At 44.7% G+C, this 24063-nt stretch overlaps 1 protein-coding gene across 1 annotated transcript; it reads left to right on the top strand.

Annotated features, from left to right (window-relative positions):
• Window positions 1-10771: 10771 nt before the first annotated feature.
• On the top strand, window positions 10772-23678 carry PLEKHB2 (pleckstrin homology domain containing B2). The gene is made up of 8 exons (XM_042885377.1): window positions 10772-10827; window positions 13846-13893; window positions 14493-14645; window positions 15411-15513; window positions 16415-16454; window positions 18768-18857; window positions 19766-19868; window positions 21385-23678. Exons 2-8 carry the CDS (start codon window positions 13857-13859, stop codon window positions 21519-21521), a joined length of 663 nt encoding a protein of 220 aa, XP_042741311.1. The 5' UTR covers window positions 10772-10827; window positions 13846-13856; the 3' UTR covers window positions 21522-23678.
• The last annotated feature ends 385 nt before the right edge of the window (window positions 23679-24063 follow it).

Genomic DNA, 24063 nt, shown 5'->3' with positions numbered 1-24063 from the left:
AGAGAATTTTCTGAAATGGAACTCAGTTATAAGAAATTGTAAAATAAAGATTTACATTGGAATGTGCCAGAGAATGTTCATCATAGGTAAATGATGTGTGTATGTGTGTGCACCTGGACACGTACACACAGTGCACACTTACACACATACAGTGCTGCTGCATCACTGAAGATTACGTAAACAGAAATATCCCCTAATAATTAAATGTGCTGGTAGTAAAACCAAGCAAACGGAGTGGGACATTTGAAGGAGGTTAAAAACGTGCAAAAAATGTTCAAAGTAGCTGAATGTTGTGTGAAGTTAACTGGGTAGTTGCTATTTACAAAAGTGGTTACATGCTGTTACCATGGAAACATGGGGTGGAAAATAAAGGACAAGTGTGGCTTCATCTTGAAGCAACTCCGACTGGGAGGAAAGCAAAAGCTGGCATTCCTCCAGTAGCAGAATAATTGCCTCTCCTAAAGGACGAGCAATATGTTTTATTGTACTTTTACATACCGTGCAAAGTTTCGAAACTCCAAGCAAACAAGGGTAAGGATAGAATGATGGATCTATAGCTTGTTGAGATTATTCTATGAATTCATTCTTGTTCCTTTGCTATTTACTGCAATGGTAAATACTAAACGTTTTCTAAGTCTGCTTCAAGTTATTTTGCGTCGCTTCCAAGCATACAGTCTGCTAACATCCCCATGGACATCTTTTTCTTATCTGTATTTCTGCTTTGACGAGGGAAGCACGCTCTAAGGATGTGACGCTGCCATCAAAACAAGCTTCCTGAGAACTACAAAAGACAGGGAGATGACCACTGGCCCTGAATGTTATTATGACAGTTTTGAATGTGGAGCAATTGGCAGCATAGACAGAACAAGTTATTCGTAAATAAAAGGTGCAGCCAAGGACACTGCAGCCAGCACTAGGGCTGAAAACCAGAAAGCCACACAGACGTCTGACACATTCGTCTGTCTTCTGGGAATCATTCTGGTGCTAAGAAAGCCCTTCTGAGACAGATATCCACGGTCACAGACAGATGCCAGGTCTGACTGCAGACACGGCTACCGCACCCGGCAATGTCTGCTGGATCCCTGGAGTGCTCCAGGTGTGTGCACTGATGGGCTGGCACATTCAGTGTGCAAGGGCTAGGTGATCAGCAAATGAGAGGTCTTATCCATAGGTTGGAAGTTCCACTAAAGATGTGATTAAAATCCTGATTGGAGCCTGACTTAAAATGCAGAGAAAAAAGCACTCTATCTCAGTTCCCTTCTCTGGGGCTGGGAGCTGAGCTCTGCTTGTCCTACTAAGGCCTGCGTTCAAAGGACGGCAGCAGGCCAAGAGCTGCTGCCATGTTCTTGTACATTGATCCTTTAAGATGAGTATTTGAACCTCTTTGACATTGGTCTGTCTACTGTTGTACAAACAGTTTGCTCTTTTCTCAAGCCACTAGTTCATTTCTATAGGTGCACATCGTCCACTTGACATCAGCTGCAATTCCCAGTGGAAAAAGTGCCATTACTGCTATATGGAAGGAAACACCATTTGCAAAAAAAATCAAATAATGGTTCTACACTTCTGCTCTGATAGATAGCTGTCTCCCTAAAGGCCACATCTGAAGCCCACTACAGCAGAAACATCCACTAGACAGAGCCGTTATTGGGTAAACATATTACCCCCATCTTTCTGTTGAATGATCCCAGGGAAGTGAACCTCCATTCATTTCCCAATGTTGCAAATTCACTGTTCTGTTGCAAAATGGCTGTTCTTCATTATCCCAATGCTGCAAATTGACAAGCCCTATCGTCCCTCCTCCCTCATTAAACATGCATTTGTTCAAGTCCAGAAAACACATTTATGATGAAGTTAAGCTACATTATAGAACTCGCTCATGTTCCATAGCACAGTGGCACTTCACAGAGACTGATCCACAGGACATTAATGCAGTAAAAATGCCGTATTGCATATCTTTATATAGGAAGTGTTTTTGCCTACTTTTTCTCATGCTTGATGCTAAGCTACCACATTAAACTAGAGCTATTTGAAGTCATTGTGGTGCCCTGGATTTTTCATTCCAGTTTCTGAATCAGCCAGTAGACATGGTAAAAATCTGAACAGAAGTGCTTCCTATAGCCATGGATCTAAGGAGCACCTTCATTCTACCAAGTAAAATGTAATATTTTCAAGATAAGAATGTTCCTGCTTTTCCATATAGGCTTCATGTGAGTAACCAATGTGTCAGCTCCATGACTAGCACTGTGGTGCAAGTGCTGGGCGCTCCCATAACTTGCTCAGCTGGACAGAGTATGTTTATCAGGATATTCTCCTTGACTCTTCATTCTTTATGTTTTTCTTTATGCTAGTTTCTTTCTCTGAAGAGCACGGATTTGTAAACTGGTCTTGGTATGAAAGTAACACCTTACTTCCACAAACTGAATGCTGCATTGGGCGTCTCTTTGTTTCACAGACAGTAATTGCTTTCTCAGGAGTAAATTGGTGTGTGTCAGGTTTGTCAGTGACTGTTCAGCCCCGCTCATCTCTAATAAAATCTTCATTTTTAGCACAAGTAAACGACAGAATTTAAAGGCTGACTACTTACGAAAAGGCCAGGTGTCTAAAATTAAAAGATTAATTTATTTCACTTTATCTTTTAGCTTAAAAGAGTAATATTTAGTCGCAAAAAGAATTCTACAAATATCTGCTGCATCCCCGTGAGACATTTCTTTTTATAAGCAGCAATATACAGCAAATAAAGACAATTCTGTAGCACCACATATTGATGAAGTAACCATTAAAGCTCTGTACGTTGACTGAATTTACTAAGAAAAGGGAGGCAGTAAGCACAGTGACAATAAGTCATGCACACAGATACAGACAATATGCCATTCACGGCTCTCTGCATTGCCTTGACCTTCAGAGCCCTGCATTTGGCCATAGAGACAATGCTTGCCATTGGAGATGTATTATTTTATGCTGCTTAATGACTACATAAAGCTATTCCAAACTCCATTAAGCCTGATATTCTTTCTGTCATCCCTTTTCCCTCAATTAATGCAAACCTTAGAGGAAAAACAGGGCACAGCTTTGACACATCTCTGATAGATTTCAATCCTGTTTGAAAAGAAATAGAAGGACTAAACGAAAAATTCTGAGTATCCTGAGCTCTTGTACTTTCTGGAAGTACCCAGAAAATCCCAGATACACCTACCTACACAAACTCTTGATGCCTGACCTAGTAGTACAAGTCTGATCAGTAGTGTGGAATTTCCCCTGCATTTTCCTTCAACCCCAGCTGACTGACCTCAGCATCACCCTTTTTTTTTTTTTCTCTCTCTCTGCCAACACAGAAAGCTAGAGCAGCCATGCTTAAGAACGACTCAAACAAAACCCTCGTGGCAGACACAGCGGCTGCAGCCACGCCATTCCTGGTTCAATCCAGCGCCTGTTCCTGGAGCCTTGTGACCGCGGCCAGCTGCACTCACAGCCCCGTGCCCACAGCTGCACACCCCAGTGCCAGCTGGCTGCCTCTGGGCTGCTGCAGCACACGGACTGACAGACACTGAGGGTCCGGGACGGACAGTGGGCTCTGCTGTTTGGGATGCGGCTGTGTGCGGTGCTGGGAGAAGCGGAGCCTGAAGTGGATGCAGGTCTTAAAGTAAACCGAAATCTGAAAACAGAACAGTTATCCACTTAGGCAAACAGTTTCAAACATGGCGATGGCAAGTAAGGACAAGTTGCAGAGAATAGCATGTTGGTAGACTGCATAGCCTCCGAGGGTTATGTTTCCACAAGTGGTGTCACGTATTTCTGAAGTATTACTGGCTTGTACCAACTGTATCTCACCTTATGACGGTTCCTGAGAGCGAGAGCTGTTCTCTGTGCATGTGAGCTAAGACAGCCTTTGTTACATTTGATCAATTCCTCTGTGAAAATGACTTTTTAAAGAAATCAGTAATGTATTCTGAGCTGCAATAACCATCATCCGCAGACATGCTGCTTTCATAGCACTTATGCATGTGACGAGAGTGCTAGAAGATGTAAATCAAAAGAGCATTCTCCTTGGGTGTACCCAGCCCCTTGAAAGCTCTGCTTCTTCCCTGGTAAACTGAGCGTGCTCAGTGTATTACTAACATGAAAATAATCGGCCACTGTCCTCAGTGTGTATCTCACTCCTTGCCAGTCCTCTCAGCTGAGCTGGCAGAGATGACCCCAGCAGTGAGGGTTGTTTTTGCAGCTTCATGGTGTAAAGAGTGACACTGGGAACCAGACATCTTGCTCTTCCCTAGCTGGCAGTCTTTTGACACAAGGACAAAATTGGCCTCCTATTTCAGCTTGGGATCATTTTTGCCTCCACTTTGTGTGAAAGCAAAGGGTTCCTTGGAACGCTGGAAGTTTTGATTAGGGTAATGCATGGGAGTAAACTGGAAATGATCCATTTGCAAAACCTGACATCTGTGCTGTAATAGCTTAGTTGCTATGCTTGCAACTAAATGAGGAGAGGATGCATTTTATTCCTCTAACAAATGATGTATAAAATACATCTGACAAGTCTGTAAGTAAATTGTTGGGTATACTTGTTGCTGTCTGATAAGGAGAGAGCATCGCTGTAGATCACCTAATTTGAAGCTCTTCCTGTCAGCATCTGCTCGTGACTTCAAAGCAGAGAATGGAGGTGAGAGCATTAAGGCACACAGAGGATCCATGGACAAAAACAAAAGGGAAGCATGCAAGTCAATTAGCAGTAGAACTCAGCAATGATAGCAGCATTTTTAAATGTATATATGCTTTTTAACCATACTAGCAGCATTTGGGTATTGGGCAGAGCTCAGTGTGGTTGCAGGACAGTGCAGTATTGACGTAAGCACTACATGATTCCCCGTCCTTCTGTCCCCTCCAAGCAAACAGCTGACAGAGCTCTCTGCAGACTTTGGAGAAACACCTGCTCCTCAGCAATGCAATCACTTGAGGTGACCTACAGTGAGAGTAACAGTCACTATTTAGATAAGCCATTATTATTATTATTATTATTGTTATTATTTTGATTCAAGGTGAATGAGCAAACCCCTGTTCTCTGTGCTTCTTCAGTCATCTTAGGCATTTTCAAAGCACTTCAAAGTACAGCAGGAAACTTGGATTGGGATTTCTCTTTCCACTCGGCTGTAGGCCCCTTACATATCTGAATTAGGAGCACTATCTCTCTAAGGTTTATGTGCATTCAATGGAGAGAGAATGGTGCCCTCAGACAATGGCTGGCATTTGAGGTGGATGGAAGCAATGCCTGGAGAGGTCTTTCTGTCTTCCAGAGATGATCGAGGGAATCTAGAGTGACTACATCACTGGCTGGCGCCTAAACAAAGTATCTGAAATCAGATGGGATGAGTTGGTAATACAGAAGTATCAGCAAAAGAGTTCAGAAAGCTAAGAAGGAAGATGCCACACATTCCTCAGGTTATAAAACTGATTCCTGACTGTTTCTTTAGTTGGCAAATCTGGGCCTCTAGTTATACAAATGGGAACAGCCCAGGGAAGCTTCCATGAAGTTGTCATGCATCATAACTCGTCTGCTTTTATTTAAGCACTGTCAGAGGGATGATACTGCATTACAGTGGCTCAATGGCTGGCAGAGAGAAGGGCAGCATAAAGTGACTTTTCAGAAATAAAACCTCTCCAGATCAATAATTATCATCATAGGCTCATCAAGTTTGGAGAATTGCAGCCTTCAAAGAATGACAAGTTAATTGTAGGAGTTACACACTATATCAGTGCAGCAAAAGAACCCATTAGAATACTTTTCTGCAATCCAAGAATCTCAAAACCGACTCAAGGGCTTTCAGGTTCTTCCATGCCGGGAAGTTTATTTAGAGGTAGAATATTCTCATTGTAAATCTTGATCTGGTTAGATACGAACACACTAAATCTCCAGAAAAGTTAGGGCAGATGTATCAAAAAAAGATGATACGCTGATGTGCTTGTAGTAAGTGCTGCAGAGGAACATGAATTACCGGATCCTTGGATTTTCAATATGGAAATCTCTTTCCAGCTCCAAGTCCCAGGGGGCTGCCAAACGCCAGGTTACAGGAGCCAATCCTTGCTGAACGTGAGAAGAGGGGATTTTTTCTTTCTTGCACTGTCCTCATGATTTGACTCAGCACAGGTGCTTATCAATAGGAATAACCCCAGGGAAGTCAGTGCCTGACTGATTTGGGATTATTAGATCTTCAGCTGTGCTAATTTTGAGGGAAAACGGACTCTCTTGACATGCCTGGAACTTTCTAAATGCCCATTTTGCAAGTACTTTTTCTCTTGCTTCTATCACAGCAGGCCTGGCTGAGACCAAAACCCATTGCAAACCCTAGTACTACACAAAACACAGCAGGAAGAATCCATGTCCCACAGATGTTAAATTTTTCTGAAGGCCTGTAGCTTTTTCAGAATCTGGAATGACACTTCAGGAACTAATGTTTGCAAAAATTGCCTCGAGCCACGTCTTTGGCTGAATTAATTTATTTGCAGGCACGGATATTTACTGAATGATAGTGCACAGTGGCAAACCAGACAGTGTGCCTTGAAATACAGGCACAGGTGGCAATAAAAGTATGGTGAAACCACAATCCGTGAAATCACTCTATCTGTTGTTCTTGAGTGGTTTTGAAAAACAGCATTCTGCTTTGTAGCCAACTTATTGACCTCTCCAAAATGAGCAAATAGCACCTAAACTAGTGAGTCGGATACAGAGATAAGCTGTATTAACCCTTTTTCTTACTATGTCTTTTAAATGATAAGTAACTGAGAGAGGGCTGTCAGTCTGCAGTCAGTGCTCAGACACGTGCGAGCCTTTGTCGCTACCATGATAGAAGCAACAGCAGAACTTCCAGTTTCTGCTTGCTGTTAGATCATGAGTCAAATCAAGCCAAGAGCTCTTAGTGTCAGCTCTGAAGCCTGTTTCATACAGATGAGGTTTTCAGCAGTCGATCCACACGCACTGTCACAATCAGGGGCATATTGGCTCCACGCCTGGAGTTTGATTGTTCCCATCATGCTTCCTGCAAATTGTATAGAAATCCCAAGTAGTGGTCTCTTAAGCTTTTGTATATGAAAAGGACGTAAAATATGGAGAGCTCTGTCTTCTCTAGATTTGTCAGTTACTGCACAGATAGCTACTGTTTGTAGCATTTTTGACACCTTCTAAATAGGGGCTGTCTCTTCTGCTGCTGGCCCAACATGCGTATCAACAAAGGGGAAACACCTTCTGTGCTTGAAATAACCTCACAATTTTCACTCTGCAACATGCAAACACTTCCAGATCTGACAGAGAAGGGAAATACAAAGAGGTTTGTACAATTTGCTCTGCCCCATTCCTGAAGGTGTTCAAGAACCATGGAGATGTGATGCTTATGACCACAATTTAATGGTCAATACTGCTGGTAGGTGGACAGTTGGACTCAATTATCTTGGAGGTCCTTTGCCACCTTAATGAGTCTGTAATATTATTATCTTGGCAACTTTTAGGTAGCCAGACCCTGTAGAATTGTTATCATGTCAGAAGTGAGGGAGTGAAAGGTGTTTCCTGGCTAGACCCAGGTGTACCTTACCATCCTTCCTACAAGAGGGAAATCTAGGTGCAGGCTGGAAGGAAACTACCCTGTAAGCCAGTCACATTAGTATCCAAACCATTTCAGGACAGAATGCTACCTAGATGGAGTTTGGCTTGGACACAGAAGATTTTCCTGCATATTTTCTGAGCTGCCCATCTCTTGGATGTTGATGCTATGTGCTGCACTTTCTGTTCTGCCTCTTGCAGCCTACAAGCATTAAATGTTCTGCTTCAGGATCTGTGTCTGATGTTCAACCCAGTTACACTGCAGATGGCCTCCATGGTCAGGTCCTAAATCACAGTGTTACAAATGAGGGGGAAATTTTGACACAGCAGTTCTGTGTCTGTAAAACTGGGTAAGTTAAAACAGTGTTTGGCATTGTGAAAAAAAATATCAAGTGGTGAAGAACAGTACGTGTGAGATATAGTAATGCCTACAGATGATGGAGGGAGGTTTGAAAAGAAGAATTAAATGAGAATGATTATTTAAAAGAATGAATACAAAGCAGTACATGAGGTGAGGCATGCTTCCATGATGGCGATCTCTGTTCTGGGAGAGATAATTGCCTCTGGCTTGTCTTAGCAGCAGTAAATGGCACTGTGCTGGGTGGCAGCCCTGCTAATGCAGGTTGGTCACATCTCAGGAGGAATATACAGCCGGGCAGGAGTGTTTCTTAGCAGAGAATTTACCTGGTCCTGGTTGTGTACAATGCAAAGGGAAATTAGTTGTCAGATTTTCTGTTTTCACTTGGGAGAAAACCAGAATACTTCAGGACTGTATATGAGAATGAAGCTGTGGAAATAAAATAGTGTCAGTCAAATAGCTCCACCCTCAGCCAAAAATCCTGTTACTTAATCAAAGGGCATGCAGAGGCCTCTGGGAGATGCACCTATTGGCGTTTGCTGCTATAAAAAGCAGTAGTCGAGCACAAGCACTTCCTACGCATTTCAGTGCAGATATTACACACCACAATAGCTCCCGAAAAACAGCCAGTAATCATTTTCTGGTTCGTGACAGGGTGCTCTGACTCCTGGAAGAGAAGGTAAAACAATACAGGGCCTCACACAGCACCTTCAGAAGACAGCATGGTTTCCACTGAGCAGGCTGGGTCCCACATGGCTGGCTCAGCATGCATGGAAAACAGCACAGAGCGGGGTCTTCTGAGCAAGGTGAGGGAATGGACTTCCAACTTCCCATTCCCATGAGCTTTAAGAATAAAGACAGGCAAAACACGTGCCCCCAAACCAACAGTCCTTCCAAAGCGGTGTAGCAAGCAAGGTGTTCCTGAAGATACGACAGACCATAATAGTGACCAGGACTGCGTTGGTGGTCACTGGACAAAGACAATCTGACAGGGAAACCTAAACACATGTGGATTTGGCACCAAGAGGTGCAGATCTGTTTCTCCACATTGGCACAGACCTTCCAAGTGACTGTCCCTGTGCTTTAGTCCCTTCTATGAAAACAGAGCCTGAACTGCTCTCACAACCTGTCCTTCCTTCGAGATGCATTTCTGTAGACTGTGAGCGTTAGTGTAAATCTTCTCCTTCAGCACTGTTGTTAGATGTGAATGCAACAGTGCAGTCAGTGCCAGGTGAAGGTGGGAGTCAGAGCTCAGGTACTTCAGAGGAGACTTCTCACTGGTGCTGTCAGGCCTGAACAGTCATTAGTGGCACAAAGTGTACATCAAAGTGGTACAAGTTGTTTTCTCTGCAGGAGCTTTTCTGCATGTCGCAAAGGCCCTGATAATCCTGTGCTTTTCAAAACTGCCAACAAATAAAAGCGAAATCCCAAACCCCGCTGCTGCCAAACAGGCTGTGTCACTGACAGTGGAATGGCCTTCTGGTGGTGCAGGGATGGCTGACAGCATGCAGGCTTTCTCCTGTCTGCTTGTTTTTGATCAAATCCAAACAACAGAAGCTGACAATGACGTCCCAGGGGTTCACCCAGAAAATTCCTCAGCTTCTGGCTGACAAACTTTTGTTTGTCTGCTGCTCTCAGTGTGCTCAGCAGCCTGCTGCCTGGAGGGCTGCAATGGCCTCACACCGTGAAGCTGCTGACGGCATCTCACTGGGACTCATTTACAGCTCTCCCTACTGTTTCCTCTGGATCAAGTGCCCGAAGAGCTCATTGTACTGAGCCACAATCACAGGTCTGAGGTCTGGAGCAAGTTAGGCTTTTCTCAGTTTTCGAGCCTCAGCCCCATAGGTTTTCCTAAGATACAGGTATGTAAGTTGTTGAATTGCTCCAAAAATGCAAATTTTTGTGTCAGCGCAGCAGATTGTTGCTCACATCACCATGAGCAAAATGCAATTCTCCGTGGTAATGAGAGCTGGGAAGACAAGAGGCACAAGCCCTGCCTGTCTGCTATCACAGCATGCCTGCACGGTCCCTGCATTTGTTCTCCTTTAACGAGGATGTATGAACACAAGTAGGAAATCTGAAATATAAATTCTGCAGCACTGTCATGAATTTATGAAGACCCTCAGGGAGATTTAAGCAGTTATGCTGTGGGCACCCGAAGTTGAACATATGTTGGAGAGATGAACCCAGCTGCATTATGCCAAAGAATCAGCGGACAACATGTAGGGCTGCTCCAAAAGTAACACCTCCTATTTTATGGTGTCGGCCCATAGTGTCAGAGGCAGATGGTGGTGGGACGGCAGCAGAGGTTGAGCTTTTCCACCAGTATCCTGTTGCGTGTTGTTGCCGTGTGATAGACGGCAGCGGAGGGGCAATCTGACGGAATGGCGGCAGAAAGAGGAGGCAAAGCCTTCGGAGCTACCCACGTGCCAGTGACACCGGGTTCTGCCCCGGCTCAGGCTGAGCAGCGCGGGCAGCACCGGCCTGCACAGAGCTGGGATGCAGCCGTGGGGCACGTGTAGGCGTCACGGAGCAGCCCCTTCTGGTCTCGAGCGCGGTGCTTGGAGAAAGCACTTCGAATCTTTGAGTCTTCGTTAGCCTCCACGGCGTGAGATCAGCAATCGCCCGTTTATCATCATCCCACAGAAGATAAAGAAGGAAACAGCCTCAGCGTCTCGGTTCGATGGGGCACGGGAACGGAGCCGGGCACGGGACCCGGGCACAGCCCGCCCCTCCCCGCCGCCGTGCCGCGTCCGTGCGACACCGTGCGGTGGGCCGTGGGTCGCGGCCCGGCCGGGGCGGTGCGGCGGGCTGACGTCAGGGCGGGGCTGGCACTGCTCGCCGGCGGAGCGAGGCCGCGGCGGGAGCGGGGCGGCGGCAGGTAGGGGCGGCCGGGCGGCGCTGAGCGCGGTGTGCCGGCCCGGCCGCACGGGGCTCGGGTGCCCGGGGCTGCCGGGTGCGCGGCGGGGAGGTGGGGCGCTCCGCCGGGCGGCGCGGGGCTGCGGTGTGCGGCCCTCCCCGCAGCGCCCGCCGGCCCCGAGCCGGTGCCGATGGGAGCCGCGCGGCTTGCGGTAGGAAAAACGAGCGTGGCTCGCGGGAGAAGAGCCGCGGTTCGCTAGGTGCGGAGTCGGGAAGTTCCTGACGTAGAGGGCTTGGTTGGTTTTAAAAGGGAGGATCAGTCGCGTGAGGCCTGAACGCCGCCGAGCCCGAGGCTGTGCGTCTCCAGCTGTGCGGTGGGAAGGCGGCGGCAGCCCGGCACAGCGGGGCGCGGCAGCTCCGTGCGCGGATCCGCGCTCTGACGGCTGCATCCGGCGCCCGCAGCAATGGCGAGCTGCACCGCGGCCTAAGCTGGGTTCGCGGCTGGCTTTCCCTGTCAGCCAGCTAGCGAGAGGGCGACTGGAATCCGTGGTTGGACGTTCCGTGCTGTGTTCTGTGTGAGGGAGCGGCGGGGAGCGGCCCCGCACCTCTGCCGTGTTTGCCCTTGTGCTCTATGGAGGGCGTTCTTGCCTTTAGGCTTCAGCCACCGACAAACTTCTCTCGAGGTTGATGATACAAAACCCTGACTTATCTGTGTTCAATGGCCACTTCCCGTGCTGGTCACACGGAGCTGGCTTCACAAGCAGATACTGCACAGCTGCTGCTTATCTGCCACAGCTCCCCGCTAGCTCTGGGAACACTCTGCTAGACATGGTGTGGGCTCAGTGTGACACTGCATTGGACTCTCAAGTCAGTGCTTGCACTTAAAAAGGATCAGACAAGAATATCAAACCGTTTTTGCACCTCCTGCTTCGGTGCTGACACAATGCTCTGTGTCACTCATTGCCCTCTGTCTGGAGCAGAATTTTGGGGCACTGAAATTCTGTGTTGGGAAAATGCAGTCCGTGCCTCTGAGATTACACACGGGGTGCAGTACAGCTGGAGGCCTCTTTGGTGGTGGAGCCCACGCTAAGTGTGAGATGGCCTGCAATGTGAGACTTGGATTGTCAGGCCCTCTGTGATCTTCAGTTTGTCAAGAGACAGCTTTTCTTCATTTCTTCTTCCTTTTCTGTCTAAGTTGTGTCTGATTATGCTGTTGTGTAACAGAGTAGGTTTAAAGGCAGCATCAAACGTTCTGTAGTCTAATCTAGCTCTTGCAGCTGAACGGAAGTTTGTGCAAGTGCTTTATGGGCTCTTACACTATTAAAAGGCCTCTGTAGATTCACAGGGATTTCACCTGGAAGATGTGGAAGCACCAGCAGATTGCTTCCATTGCTGGGAAAAGGATGTGCAAGAAGAGAGATTCCTTCTGAGGGAAATGTAGGGGAGCACTTATTGGAGCAGCGAAAGGAAGAAGCTCAGGGCCTTTGTCTACATGGAGGAATAAATTGGCCCCAATTTCAGAAACCCCCCTTCTGTAGCCCAGTGACAGCAGGATGCTCTGAGCAGGACCAGGATTCCAGCAGGACAGGAGGTTCATGCTCCTTTTCATCAGGCTGTCAGCTGAATGTTTGTTTTCCCAGCAAGCTGATACAAAAAACAATACTAAAATGTTTGCATTGGAGTTTCAACCTCAGCTACCGGTGATTCTCACTATTACACAGCAGCCTGTGCTGCACACAGCATTCCTTCAGTATGAAATCCTGCCAGTCATTGCCTTTAGTTGTATGCTACAGTCTTTGCCTAGCAAGAGTGATACTTTGTCCTTAAAGTCAGGGCTTTCAGCAAACCATGTAAACTCCTCAGCAAAACTGACATTCTCTTGGGAAAGTTTTTGCTCCTAGATAAGGACATCTGGAGCTTAAAAAGCACAGAGTCAACACTGCACCAGCTCAGAGGAGGTAAATTGTACCCTGCCAGGTCTGATAATAGGTGCTGTAACAAGGTTGAAATGCCTATAAAAAACATAGTCAGCAGCCATATTTTTTGTAAGTTTCTGACTTCAAACACATCCCTTACCTGGAAGGAGTTCCTGTGGCTGTCAAACCTCATGCTGCTACAAGAGCAATGTTACACTGCTGGTTTAAGCATCTGCCTCTCCTTTTGGCTTTAGGCCCCTCTAGTAATTTCCAGAAAATGCCAGGGCCTAAGAGTGCTTCTGTCCTTGCTGTTCTAGTTTTGCCCAGATAGTTGTGTTTCCCTTAGTTCCCCCTAGAACACCACTATGCTAAAAAATAAAGCTTTTCCTCCAGTATATTCGATGTTTGGTCTGCTTCCTTTGGCTTGGTCGCACACTGGAAGACAGTGGCAGAATGCTGAATGTCAGGTGTGATAGCTTGGATTTCATGTGGATCTTTCCCAGGCCATTTTGAGCTTCATTTAAAGACTGAGCAGAAATGAAAATGTCACTTTATGGGCTTAACTTTTACTTATTTAAATTCATCTTGGAGGGAGCTGGTAACAATTTGGAAGGCATACAAGTCATAAAAACAGCTTTCTCCTTCCTGTTCAAGGTTAAACTCTTTTGTTTAGCTTTTGTTTTGGCTGGACTTTGAATCAGTGAATGAAAAACAAAAATTAGAAGGGGAAGTACAGAAAAAGGGAGGGAGAGTGTTTGGTAACGGGAGACTGCAGGATAAAAGGAGCACATGTATGTCAAGGAAACAATCTGTAAAGGAACCGGTGGTGAGTCAGGGTCGCAGGCCTGACTCTTCCCCATTTTGCGTTGTTTGTTTGTAAACTTGTGCTTTTTCCACTTTAACTGATGTGTCTCTGACAGTCACATCAGATTGAACGTTTGTTCCACTTGCTAGGATCTAGAACACTAATTGGGCCTTAGTGAGGATCTTCAGTTGAGATCTGTCTTCTCTGCCTGCAGTACCAGCGGAGTGCAGTGTGGTATTCTAACTTGACATGCCTCTTTCTAATGTACTGCTGTGAAATACTGATGACTGCTTCCTCTCCTTCCTCTTCTGTCCACCAGATTAAGCAACAATGGCGTTTGTGAAGAGTGGCTGGCTGCTTCGTCAAAGTAAGTCATGGGGCTCTCCCCTTTTTCTCCCTGCTGTGTCTGACTCCTTCAGACAACACTGCAGCAGCTCAGCCATTCCCAGGTGTTATTTCTCAAACAGATCTCTATGTCTGCGAGTTGTTGTCCTTGTTTTTTGACTATAGGACACTTCACAAAGGCCCTATCATGGCAGCATTTCCATGTTACCTTTGGGTGTACTAGTGGGAAACAGTGTGTATCACAGCTCAGGTGTCTGCCCTGCTTCAGATGCTGTTCTGTAATTAGTGTTACATAAGTGGAGACTTGGAAACTTTGCCTGACACCTTACATTAATGTCTTCAGTTAGTCATGCCTTCTGCTTGTTCTTGCAGTGGGACAGAATTAAAGCACCAGGTTATGCCCTTAAAATACACTCAGTTGCAACTTGGAGTAATAGATGCAATACAGAACCCAATTCTATAATGTTCTAAAGCAGGAATGTGGTAGGACAAGATTTTGCCTGGAGCTTGAGAGTGCCTTTGTCCTCTGGGGCAACTGGGAAGGATATTTTGGTTTTATGAACTTTAAGACACAGATACCTTCTAATATATGCCTTCAAAAGTGACTGTTTGATTTTAAAGGCACTATTTTGCGGCGCTGGAAGAAGAACTGGTTTGACCTGTGGTCTGATGGCCGTTTAATATTCTATGACGATCAGAATCGCCGTGATATAGAAGATAAAATCCACATGAGAATCCATTGCATCAACCTCAGAGTGGGGAATGAATGTCGAGGTAACACTGAGACCTTTGGAATTTGTGTACTGAGAGATTCAGAACATCAGTGTCTGCCCAGCACACCAATTACAGCACTACTTGTGCAGAAGTAAACATGCCTACGAGGTGTGCAGCTTTATTGTTCTAAAAGGAAAAAAAAACCACAAGAACTCTCCAACTATGATATAATTGCCTGACATGTGTTTGTGGGGTGATATCACCACGTGATAGGTCAGGTTAGTGCCCAGTTCTTCCTTTTACAACTCAATGAGGACAGTGTACCTTACAGCGTACCTGCGGGTGGCAGGTTTGCGTGAGAGACCAGGATGTTTGCAGTAGGCTTGTGTGTTTGATCATAGAGCATTACTGGTGAAATTACAGTGCTGGCTGGAGGGAGAGTTGGGATGCAAAATGGGAAACCTTAGCAGATTTTTCTCAAGCGTTACAAAGTTCACCTCTGGCATTTATCAATACTCCCCTTGATGTGCATCAGTAAAGGACAGAAGTACTCCCCAAGTACTTACAGCTAGGTACAGATTGGTTCTGCTGTAAGACACTTGCATGTATTAAGAGTGATGTTCAGAGCTAGTTACCTTCAGGACATATTCTAAAGAGAGCAGGTTACGTCCTAGTTTAAGTTGTTTTCATGTCATGGAAAGCAGCTACAATTGGCCAGAGTTTATTTTGTCCAGAGTTTTGCATAAGCTATTGCCCTTCTTGTAAACAGGATTGTGAAGTTCTGGTTATAGATTCTTCTTATCTCCTTTTTTTTCCCCAACTCAGATTTCCAGCCTCCGGAGGGAAAGCAGAGAGACTGTTTACTGCAGATTGTTTGTCGGGATGGTAAGACCATCAACCTCTGTGCAGAAAGTGCAGATGACTGTTTGTAAGTCTGCCAAATAATATCATTTTTGCTACTTTTTCCTCTATTATCTTTTTCTTCCCTCCCCTTACTTACCATCCTTCCTTCAGATTTTCAGAGACATATTTCAAGAAAATTCTCAAGCAGGATTTCAGTTACAAAAAAGATAGCTCTTCTATGAGCTGTTTAACTCACATAGATGCAGTTCTTGCAAACTACCTGCAAGTTTATTCACTGGAAGCACTGGAGGCTGAGAGGAGTAGAAGCATCTTAATAATACAGCTAATGCAGAATATTCTGAATAGATTCTATTTTCACTTCTCTCCTCTTAAAGTAGCCCATGACTCTCTGTGGCCCAAGGACGTCTCAGTCATTAAAAAGAATTGTACTCCAGTGCTGTGACCTTGGCTGTGTTTAGTTGGATAACATCTACCAGCAGTGTTTGCCAAGTACGCGTGGTTATAGGGCACCCTGTCAGCCATACAGCATGGGAGTGTCTGCATGAAGTGTCTGTGCCCTGTGTTCAAGCTGCTGTGCTCTCCAGTCAGCAGATGCAACTCTTCAGGAAGGGGATACAACTTTTCTGGTGCATCTCTTCCCCTTATTTTGTCCCAAGCATAGTTGCATATCAGTTGCCTGTTGGGCTTGCAGTGAAGGCCTTCAGATGTGTTCCTTGTCACGGTCCTTTTCTTGTTCCTTCTCACTCCATCTCAGCTCTGCTAAGGAAATAATTATTTTTCAATCTTGGTGCAACCTTTGGTGCATTCATTTTACTGTATCATTAGGCTTTGACACATGGAGTATCTGAAAACCTGCTCCTGCATTACCTCTAATTCCTAACATAGTTTTCTTTGTAATACTAAGAAGAAAAAGTGCCATTACTTTTTATCTGTGTTCCACTAAACATTTTTTATTTTTTTGACAGGGCGTGGAAAATTGCTCTTCAGGATGCCAGAAGAAACACAGTAAGTGTTTTACATAGACTTTATACCAAAAACCTCTGCTAGAGGGCTATGAACATGATTAAAGCTTATAGGCTGGGAGAGGAGTGATCTTTGCATCACCAGCATGTCATCCATGCAGCCAAAGCCAGGCAAATACAGACTGGATGGAAGTGAGTGATTCCTGAGAGTGATTTCTCTGAGTGGGAATGAATGTTTGGGAGGCTGGTCTGTAAAGGAAGTGTGCACTGAGGCTTTATGCAAATCTGTAACCAGCAAAAATGGTTCTTTTCCTTCTATTTGTGGTATACCAAGTGCTAAAGGAAGCTTACTGTCAGTATATACTTTTGACCTAAAAAGGAAGGTGTTTTTGATATAGTTCCATTACACTGCAGGATAACTCTTGGCAGAGAGCAAGAGGTGCCTGGAAGGAAGTGTAGGTATGCCCAGGAGTACATTACCTCTGCATCAGCATGCTAGCTGTGTTTAGTAAAGAGGTCAGAAACCAGAAGGATTTCTCTGTGAGTCATAGAGTTCACCAGAAATGGTATCTTCTGGGAGTTGTGAATATCTTCTTCCTCCAGAATGCCTTCCAGAATGCTTTTTAGCACTGTCTGTCCTTAGATGACTAGACTGAATCAGCCTGAGATGTTTCAGTGGGAAAATGCTGTGTTTTGAAGAAGCTTGTTTCAGTCTTTGATGGGTCACATTAACATTGCCTCTTCACTGACACATCTGTCATATGATATAATTAAGATGCCCAAAGCAAACACTTGTCATTGCAAAACTATTCTGGACTCAATTGCCTGAGTGCAGCTACACTCATTTTGTTAAATGAGAAGTTAAGTAACTTTCCTCATGCAGAGGACACAGTACTCATAATCTGTCTGCTCTAGTTTCAGTGGATTTATCTTGTTATATGTGAAACAGTGACTCCTGGTTTCAGGAGCTTTTGTTTTTCATGTCCCCGATGCGATGCCAGGTGGCGTTCAAAACCTGCCAGTGCCTCAGCTTCTTCAGCCAAGGCAGACCCCTGCCACTGAAAGTAGGGCAGATAGCTGTCTGCACAAGATATATATGAAATTAGTACTTTCCAGAGCTGTTACAGCTTTCCACCTGGACTTGAACTTGGCCAGGGAATTGGATTTGAGTCCATCTGCAGGTGTCTGATACAGCTTTCAAAAACACAGAGCCTCCAGCAGTGCCTCAAAACTTCACTGGAATGACCAGATGATCATCCTAGCTTTGAGAACCGTGTCACTTAAAGACATCTGCAGACTTAAGTCACATGCCTCTATAGAGTTTCCTGCAGCAAAACAGAATACATTTACTGCTGAGATGTGAGCACTCACAGAGCTTCATCTCAGGCAGTGGAAATACCCACCTCTTCATACAGTGCTTTCAACAGTGCATTTCAAACAATTCTCAGAATTTTTATCACAAATTTCCTTTAGGATACGTCCATAATACACCATCAAAAGTCTTTCTGTAGTCCAGTTAGAAGAGCTGATAGGAGCTATTAAAGCATATATTTGTACACTCAAAAAACAGAGCTGTTTCTTTCTTGGGATAAGTCACAGGGAGCATCACTGTAAACTTCTGGTATCAGGTGCAAGAATACACCTTTACATAATCATCTGTAGAGAGCTCCTTGAAGATGGATTCAGGTAAATTATCACCTTTGTTTCGAGGCTGCCTTCAAAAAGGGCCAAAATTACATGTAGCATTGGAAAGGTAAATTCTTAAAAAACAGCCCTCAAACCTCTGGATTTAAACCCATATATCTGCTTTTTTTTTTCCTTAATTCTCCTCATGGCCAGAAGGTGACAGGTAGCTAAGAAGTTGTGCTAAAATGTGCAGGTGGTACTGTTGGCTGCCACATTTGTTTCTTTTATCTGCTCTTATTGACACCATTACACTAGGGTGCCAGGAAGCAGCAAGCTTGATTGTGAACACTTGTTTGTAATTTGAAAACTAACAGTGAACATGATGGTAACTTCTAAAACTGAGATGATGAAAAGAGGGAAGGAATCAGTGTGCTTGTGTGCACACATATGGATAGGAGATACAGGCTTGCTTTGTACACACACACACACACACACACAAGTAAGAAATTGTGTGGCTCCCGAGAGTGATGATGATGCATTTGTGGCCTCTCAGTCTGTCTGCTCTCCGAATAGTTTCTTGCTGTATGTCTTTACGCGGCACTCTCTGCTTTCTTAACATGCAGCAGATCTCTGCAGTTACTTTGGGGGTCATTAAGTTTTAATCTCCTTCCTCCTCGAATTGTCTGTCTGCACAAAAAGGTGTTGACTGCTATCTTTCCATGGCATTCAGGGCTACGTGGGATCTGATGTGATGTATGATGAGACAGCAATTTCCTCAGCCCCTCCTCCCTATACAGCTTATGCTACCCCATCACCTGAGGTAAGAACTGCACTTGGGCAGCTTTAAAATAAGTGAGGTAGCAGAAGCAAGCATCCTTCAAGCACCCCAAAGTGCTGTGCTGTGCTTCACAGACACATCCAGCTTCAAGGTTTGTACAGATGGGAATGAGGCACTAACAGGACATCCTCACTCCTACTTGAGTGGATCTCCCTGGAAAGGGATAAGGCAGATTTGGCTAGGAGATCTGTTAAGGGGTGGGTGCTCAGTGAACTTAGAAAATAAAGCTTCTTAAAGAGAGGCAAGGAGTCGTTTGGTTAATCCTGAAAAATCTTGGTCGTGCAGCCCATTGTGTGAGCACTGAAAGGGTGTAAAAATCAGGAGTTTTAAAAATAGAACTTAATGACTGGAGCTGTCACTTTGAACACATACAAGTTCTGTGGTACACAGGATGTCATAGCAACAAAGTGACTCTAGCTCCTGGGTGCACAGTTGTTCTGCACTGGAGGAGGAACAGAATGAGGGCTGAAGCAGTATGCATTGCTGATTTCTGGATGTTCTGACTTGTGCAGTGATGCACAGAGGTGCAGTTTGGGATGGTACTGTTTGTTGCACCACTTGTGCTCTGCTGCAGCCCCTTACTGCTTAGAACTAGATGTGGTTACTGAGAGCTGTATTAGGGCTAGCATTGGGTTGTGGCTTGGCCAGACAAGCCAGGCCCTGCCTCTAATGCTCACCACCCAGGAAGGATGGGAAGTGATTCCTGCTTAGGAGCATTTCTTTTTCAAGTGTTTGTTCTGAATCCTTTCCAGGATTCTAAGTCAGTGCAGACTGGATATTTCAATGAACATCGAACTGCGTTAGAAATGAGGGAGAATTGAGAACAAAGTGCAGAATTGGAAACATGGCAAAGAATACTTTTGTAACGGACATCTTTTTAATTTCACCAGGTCTATGGCTATGGCTATGGTCAGTATCATGGTGCATATCCCACTGTGGGTCCTCACGTCTTCTATGCCTCCACTGGACAAGCCTACCAGTATCCATACCACGGTAATCACTATCAACCATATTCTCCATGTTGGAGAAACCTGAGTAATTGACACTGGGGGTTGGGTTCAGATACCACGTTTTCAAGTTCCTTTACCATCTGCTGCTCCTGCACAACAGTGGTGGATAGAAACCTGACTTCTAACTGGAACCAAAGCCCCCTCACCCTTTCACAGCAAATTGAGCTCAGTGAAATTTGTATTAAGTATTCTAATGCCCCAGCTGTGATTCCAGTATATGTAAGTTGCTTTACAAACTCTTTTCAAAGCACACAGAACTCTTTAACTGCAATAGTCAGCACATTTTGTAAGGAAACATAAGAAAGTTAGAGCAAAATTAACTTAGTACTCTATTGGGTGAGATGGAAATTTTGATTCATCTTATTTCAGCAGTGGCTTAATTTTTACCAACACTCATCTCCAGCTATGACCTCAGAATTAAATGAGGACGTTCCAAAGGTAGCTTTGTTCTCAAGGCATTTTCTGTTTGCTGGGGTTGCTGTAAATGAGTATATTTAGCCTTGCAGTCTTCTATAGCTCTCAATCTCAATAAAAGAGGAAAGAGACAAAGGTTTACGGTATGCTGTTAGCTTAGTTACCTCAATTTAGGTTTATCTTTGCATATTGAACCCGTCCTACAGAATCAGGGGCTTAGTCTAGCATGGATAATTACTAAGTCTGTATGCTCTGGCTCTTTTTTTTTTTTTTTCTTTTTCACTTTTAAGGGGGATTTTTTAACCATTTGACAGGTTACTTCATTTGCCTTTTCCATTTTTTTTTGTGACAAGAGAGGTGCACCAGCTGAAAGATCCTACAGCTTTCCTCATCGAAGTTAGCGAAGACCTAAGGAACAGATCACACAAACACACACAGAGTTCTGCAGCATTTGCACAACTCTGTTGCAGAGCAGGGGTTAATTGCTGGTTTTTAATAGTCTTAGGTTAATTCTTCACTGCTGGGCCAGTCTTCATCTGAAAAGGCATGTAGCAGTTGTCACCGTGCCACAGATCAGAGCCTGATGCAAAGGCTGAAGTATTAAGGAGCAATTAGAGCAAATAACTGATACACATTTTCTGGCAAACCACTGGCTTAAAAGCTACTGAAGGACTTCACTATTTGTGTTAATTTCAAGGTTGGCTAAATTTTTAGACCCATGTCTTACATTAAGCCACCAATCCTGATGGAATGATGCAAGTCATTCATAGATTCTTTGCAAATACAGATGCAGACTGTGTTCAGCTTTACATTTGCTATGAGCTTTTCTCTGGGATGTTAACTTTTTATAAGGCTAGGAGTCTTGCTGGCTTCCTGTAATTTTTCTATTATTATGGAGGCTGAACCCAAAACAGGGATGTTTCTGTGATTTTGTGATTCTGTGCATTCCACCTTTCTAGCTGACGTCATCATAGCGTTCAACAGAAGGAAGAGAGGGAAGGAATGGACATGTTTTGAAATCCAAATGCATGGTATTATGATCTACATTCCTTCTGCCCTCCTTCTAATAATCTCTTACTGCCTAGGACCATATGGCCAACCCCCTGCAAACCACGTCATCATTCGAGAGCGTTACCGTGACAGTGATGGAGATCTTGCACTGGGCATGCTTGCTGGAGCAGCGACTGGAATGGCTCTGGGATCATTATTCTGGGTCTTCTAGACTACTCATTCCTTATCTTTGTAGTTCCAAAACCTTTATTGTGTGCAATAATATACTGGCAATGTTGTTTACTGTTAAACTTTCAAAAATGCCATAGTTATTTTCTAGTAGTGACATCTTAATAACTGATTCTTAACTGTCCAAAGGAGAGTTTAAAGGCACCAGTTGGTTGGAAAAGGCATGTGCTGCTCTTTGATCTTTTCTGACACAGTAGGTTCTGTAGGGGTGAGGATCAATATGAGCACCAGCGTAACATGGTCAGAGTCTGCAGTAACCTTGTGAACATACTGCTAACATAAACACCAGTGGAAAGAAAGGCGTTGGGTTTTTTGGGGGGTCTAAAATCCAGTTCAAATAGAAGGTTTATGGAAGACCTGAGTTAGCATACATATACTGCTGGTTACTAAACATCCCCTGGACAAACATACAGCTCAGCAGAAACCCCTTGGCATTAGGCAGTCTGCCATGCTTAAGGACTTGTGAGCAGATGGTAATGCATTTCCTTAGATAGAATCCTCTGCCTGTCTCTCTCACCATCTAGGCAGAGTTGTCTGAGCACGTATGAAGTGAATGGCTGAGAAGCAGCAGTGGTCTTTTCTTACTATCCCAGAAACGTGAATGACCAGTGGCAAGGAAGACCAATATTTGTTGTTCCAGTTCCTCCAATCAGGGGAAAGTAAAGGATCCTTACCTTTGCAAGGGATCTTTTTTTTTTCTGTAGAAGTCAGACTCCTCAGACACTGTAACCAACTGTGCTGCAGAGGAAGAGGCCATTGTTGTTATCTCTGCTCTTAATGACTGCTGCTGCTCTGCAGAGCCTGCAGGAGAACTAACTTGAACAACTTTGTCAGAATCCCTCTGCATGCAGTATTAGCCAAGAGACACAAACAGCAGTAGCAGACCTTGCAGACAGGAACTTTGAAATCAGCTGCCTTGCTATGGCTGTGGTAGTGTCTGCCTCTTCTCAGCCTCCAAGGTGTCCTGATCCACGTTCTTTACCTGCAACTAGGTTCAAGCACAGCTGAGACTGGGTTTATTCCATGCACACTTCCCCCTCACCTCTCACAGGCTTCTTCTTCCCTTTCATGAGTTAGGGAAAACACTCCAGGGAACCTGGCTGGCTCTGCTTTTATGTCTGGTTCCTTACACAACGTGCTCCTGCAAGCTGCTGTGCTATGGGCTGTAACCCAGAGGGCAGCTGTTGTGTGTGTTGTGGCCTGGTTCATTATCCTGCTGTAATCCATGCTGAGCTGTGCTTGGCAGAGGAAGGAAAGCTGAGAAGAAATGCACGTGGCTTCCTTAATCAGGTAAAAGAGGCAGGGTGCCCAAGATGAGTTCTTTATAGTAAGAGGTCTTATTTTTATACTTCCACTTTCAGCTTCCTGTGATCATACTGTTTTAATGTTAAGGCTTCTTTATATGCTTTCACTCAGAAGGAGATTCATTCCTTTCAGGTTCAGAGGCTTTCAGGTATGTCACGAAAGATGAAAATAAATGAAAATTTGTACCCGCGTAAATTTATCGATCAAGCTCTGACCTTTTTCATTTCATCCAAAAGTCGTTGTGGCTGTATCCTACATATTTAAACAATAGAGGTCTTGGACAAGAATGTGGATAGCAGCCAGGCAGAAGCGTTAAGTTCTCCTGACTCTTAGGACCATCTCCAACAGACTGAAATAATGGGAAGGAAACAGACATGTTATCTTGGCTATATTACTAAAAGTGAGCCTAATCCAGGGAATGTGAATTTTCTGGAAACGTTGGCTTGGAGCCATCTATCAGTGTCCTTTCAGAGGTGAATAAAGATGCGTATGTTCTGCCGATGCTGTGCCCTAAAAGGGCTTCACTTCCTGCAGGTTCAAAAAAGGAACTAAAGCAGAAGTTTCCTACTGATAAACACAAAAGGAATGAATGGTGCTCTGCTTAAGTTCTCACAGAGGCCTTGTACCTTTGAGCTCAGAAGGAGGTGGTGACTGCCTGGAACTTTGGCAAAGAAACATTTCTACAACTTTTAAGCCTTGAGATCATTGATTATGTGTCTACACTGCTGCCTAGTTGTGCTTCTATATAACTAGATGCAGAATGCTTCCATCTCCTCCTGTGATACTTAGCTTGTAAGACGGGAAGGAAATAAACATAATTCTGATTCCTTTTGAATTTCACAGTGATTGTTAAAGAACAGCACAAAGTGAATTAGCTAGTAAGTTCAGAGGGTTATTTTTCCTTTCGTTTTGTTTTTAAGAAAAAACAGCTGTTGTGCACAGCAGGAGAACATGTATATTGTGTTTTCAAGAGCTAACTGTATCTGAGAGCCCAGCTTCTTCAAGTGAAGTATTTAAGACAAAGATATTGGTCTGGAGAAGAAGAGGCTCGGGGGAAACCTTATTGCTCCCTACAACTCCCTGAAAGGAGGCTGTGGTGAGGTGGGGGTCGGCCTCTTCTCATAGTGATAGGATGAGAGGGAATGGCCTCGGGTTGCACCAGGGCAGGTTCAGGTTGGATATTAGAAAAGATTTATTCTCTGTAAGAGTGGTCAGGTGCT

This window comes from Lagopus leucura, unplaced genomic scaffold, assembly GCF_019238085.1.
Source record: "Lagopus leucura isolate 7727_CA_CO unplaced genomic scaffold, USGS_WTPT01 Super-Scaffold_100049, whole genome shotgun sequence".
Lineage (NCBI taxonomy): Eukaryota > Metazoa > Chordata > Aves > Galliformes > Phasianidae > Lagopus > Lagopus leucura.
The sequence above is the reverse complement of the archived record's forward strand: the minus strand, read 5'-3'. Positions and strand labels throughout refer to the sequence as shown.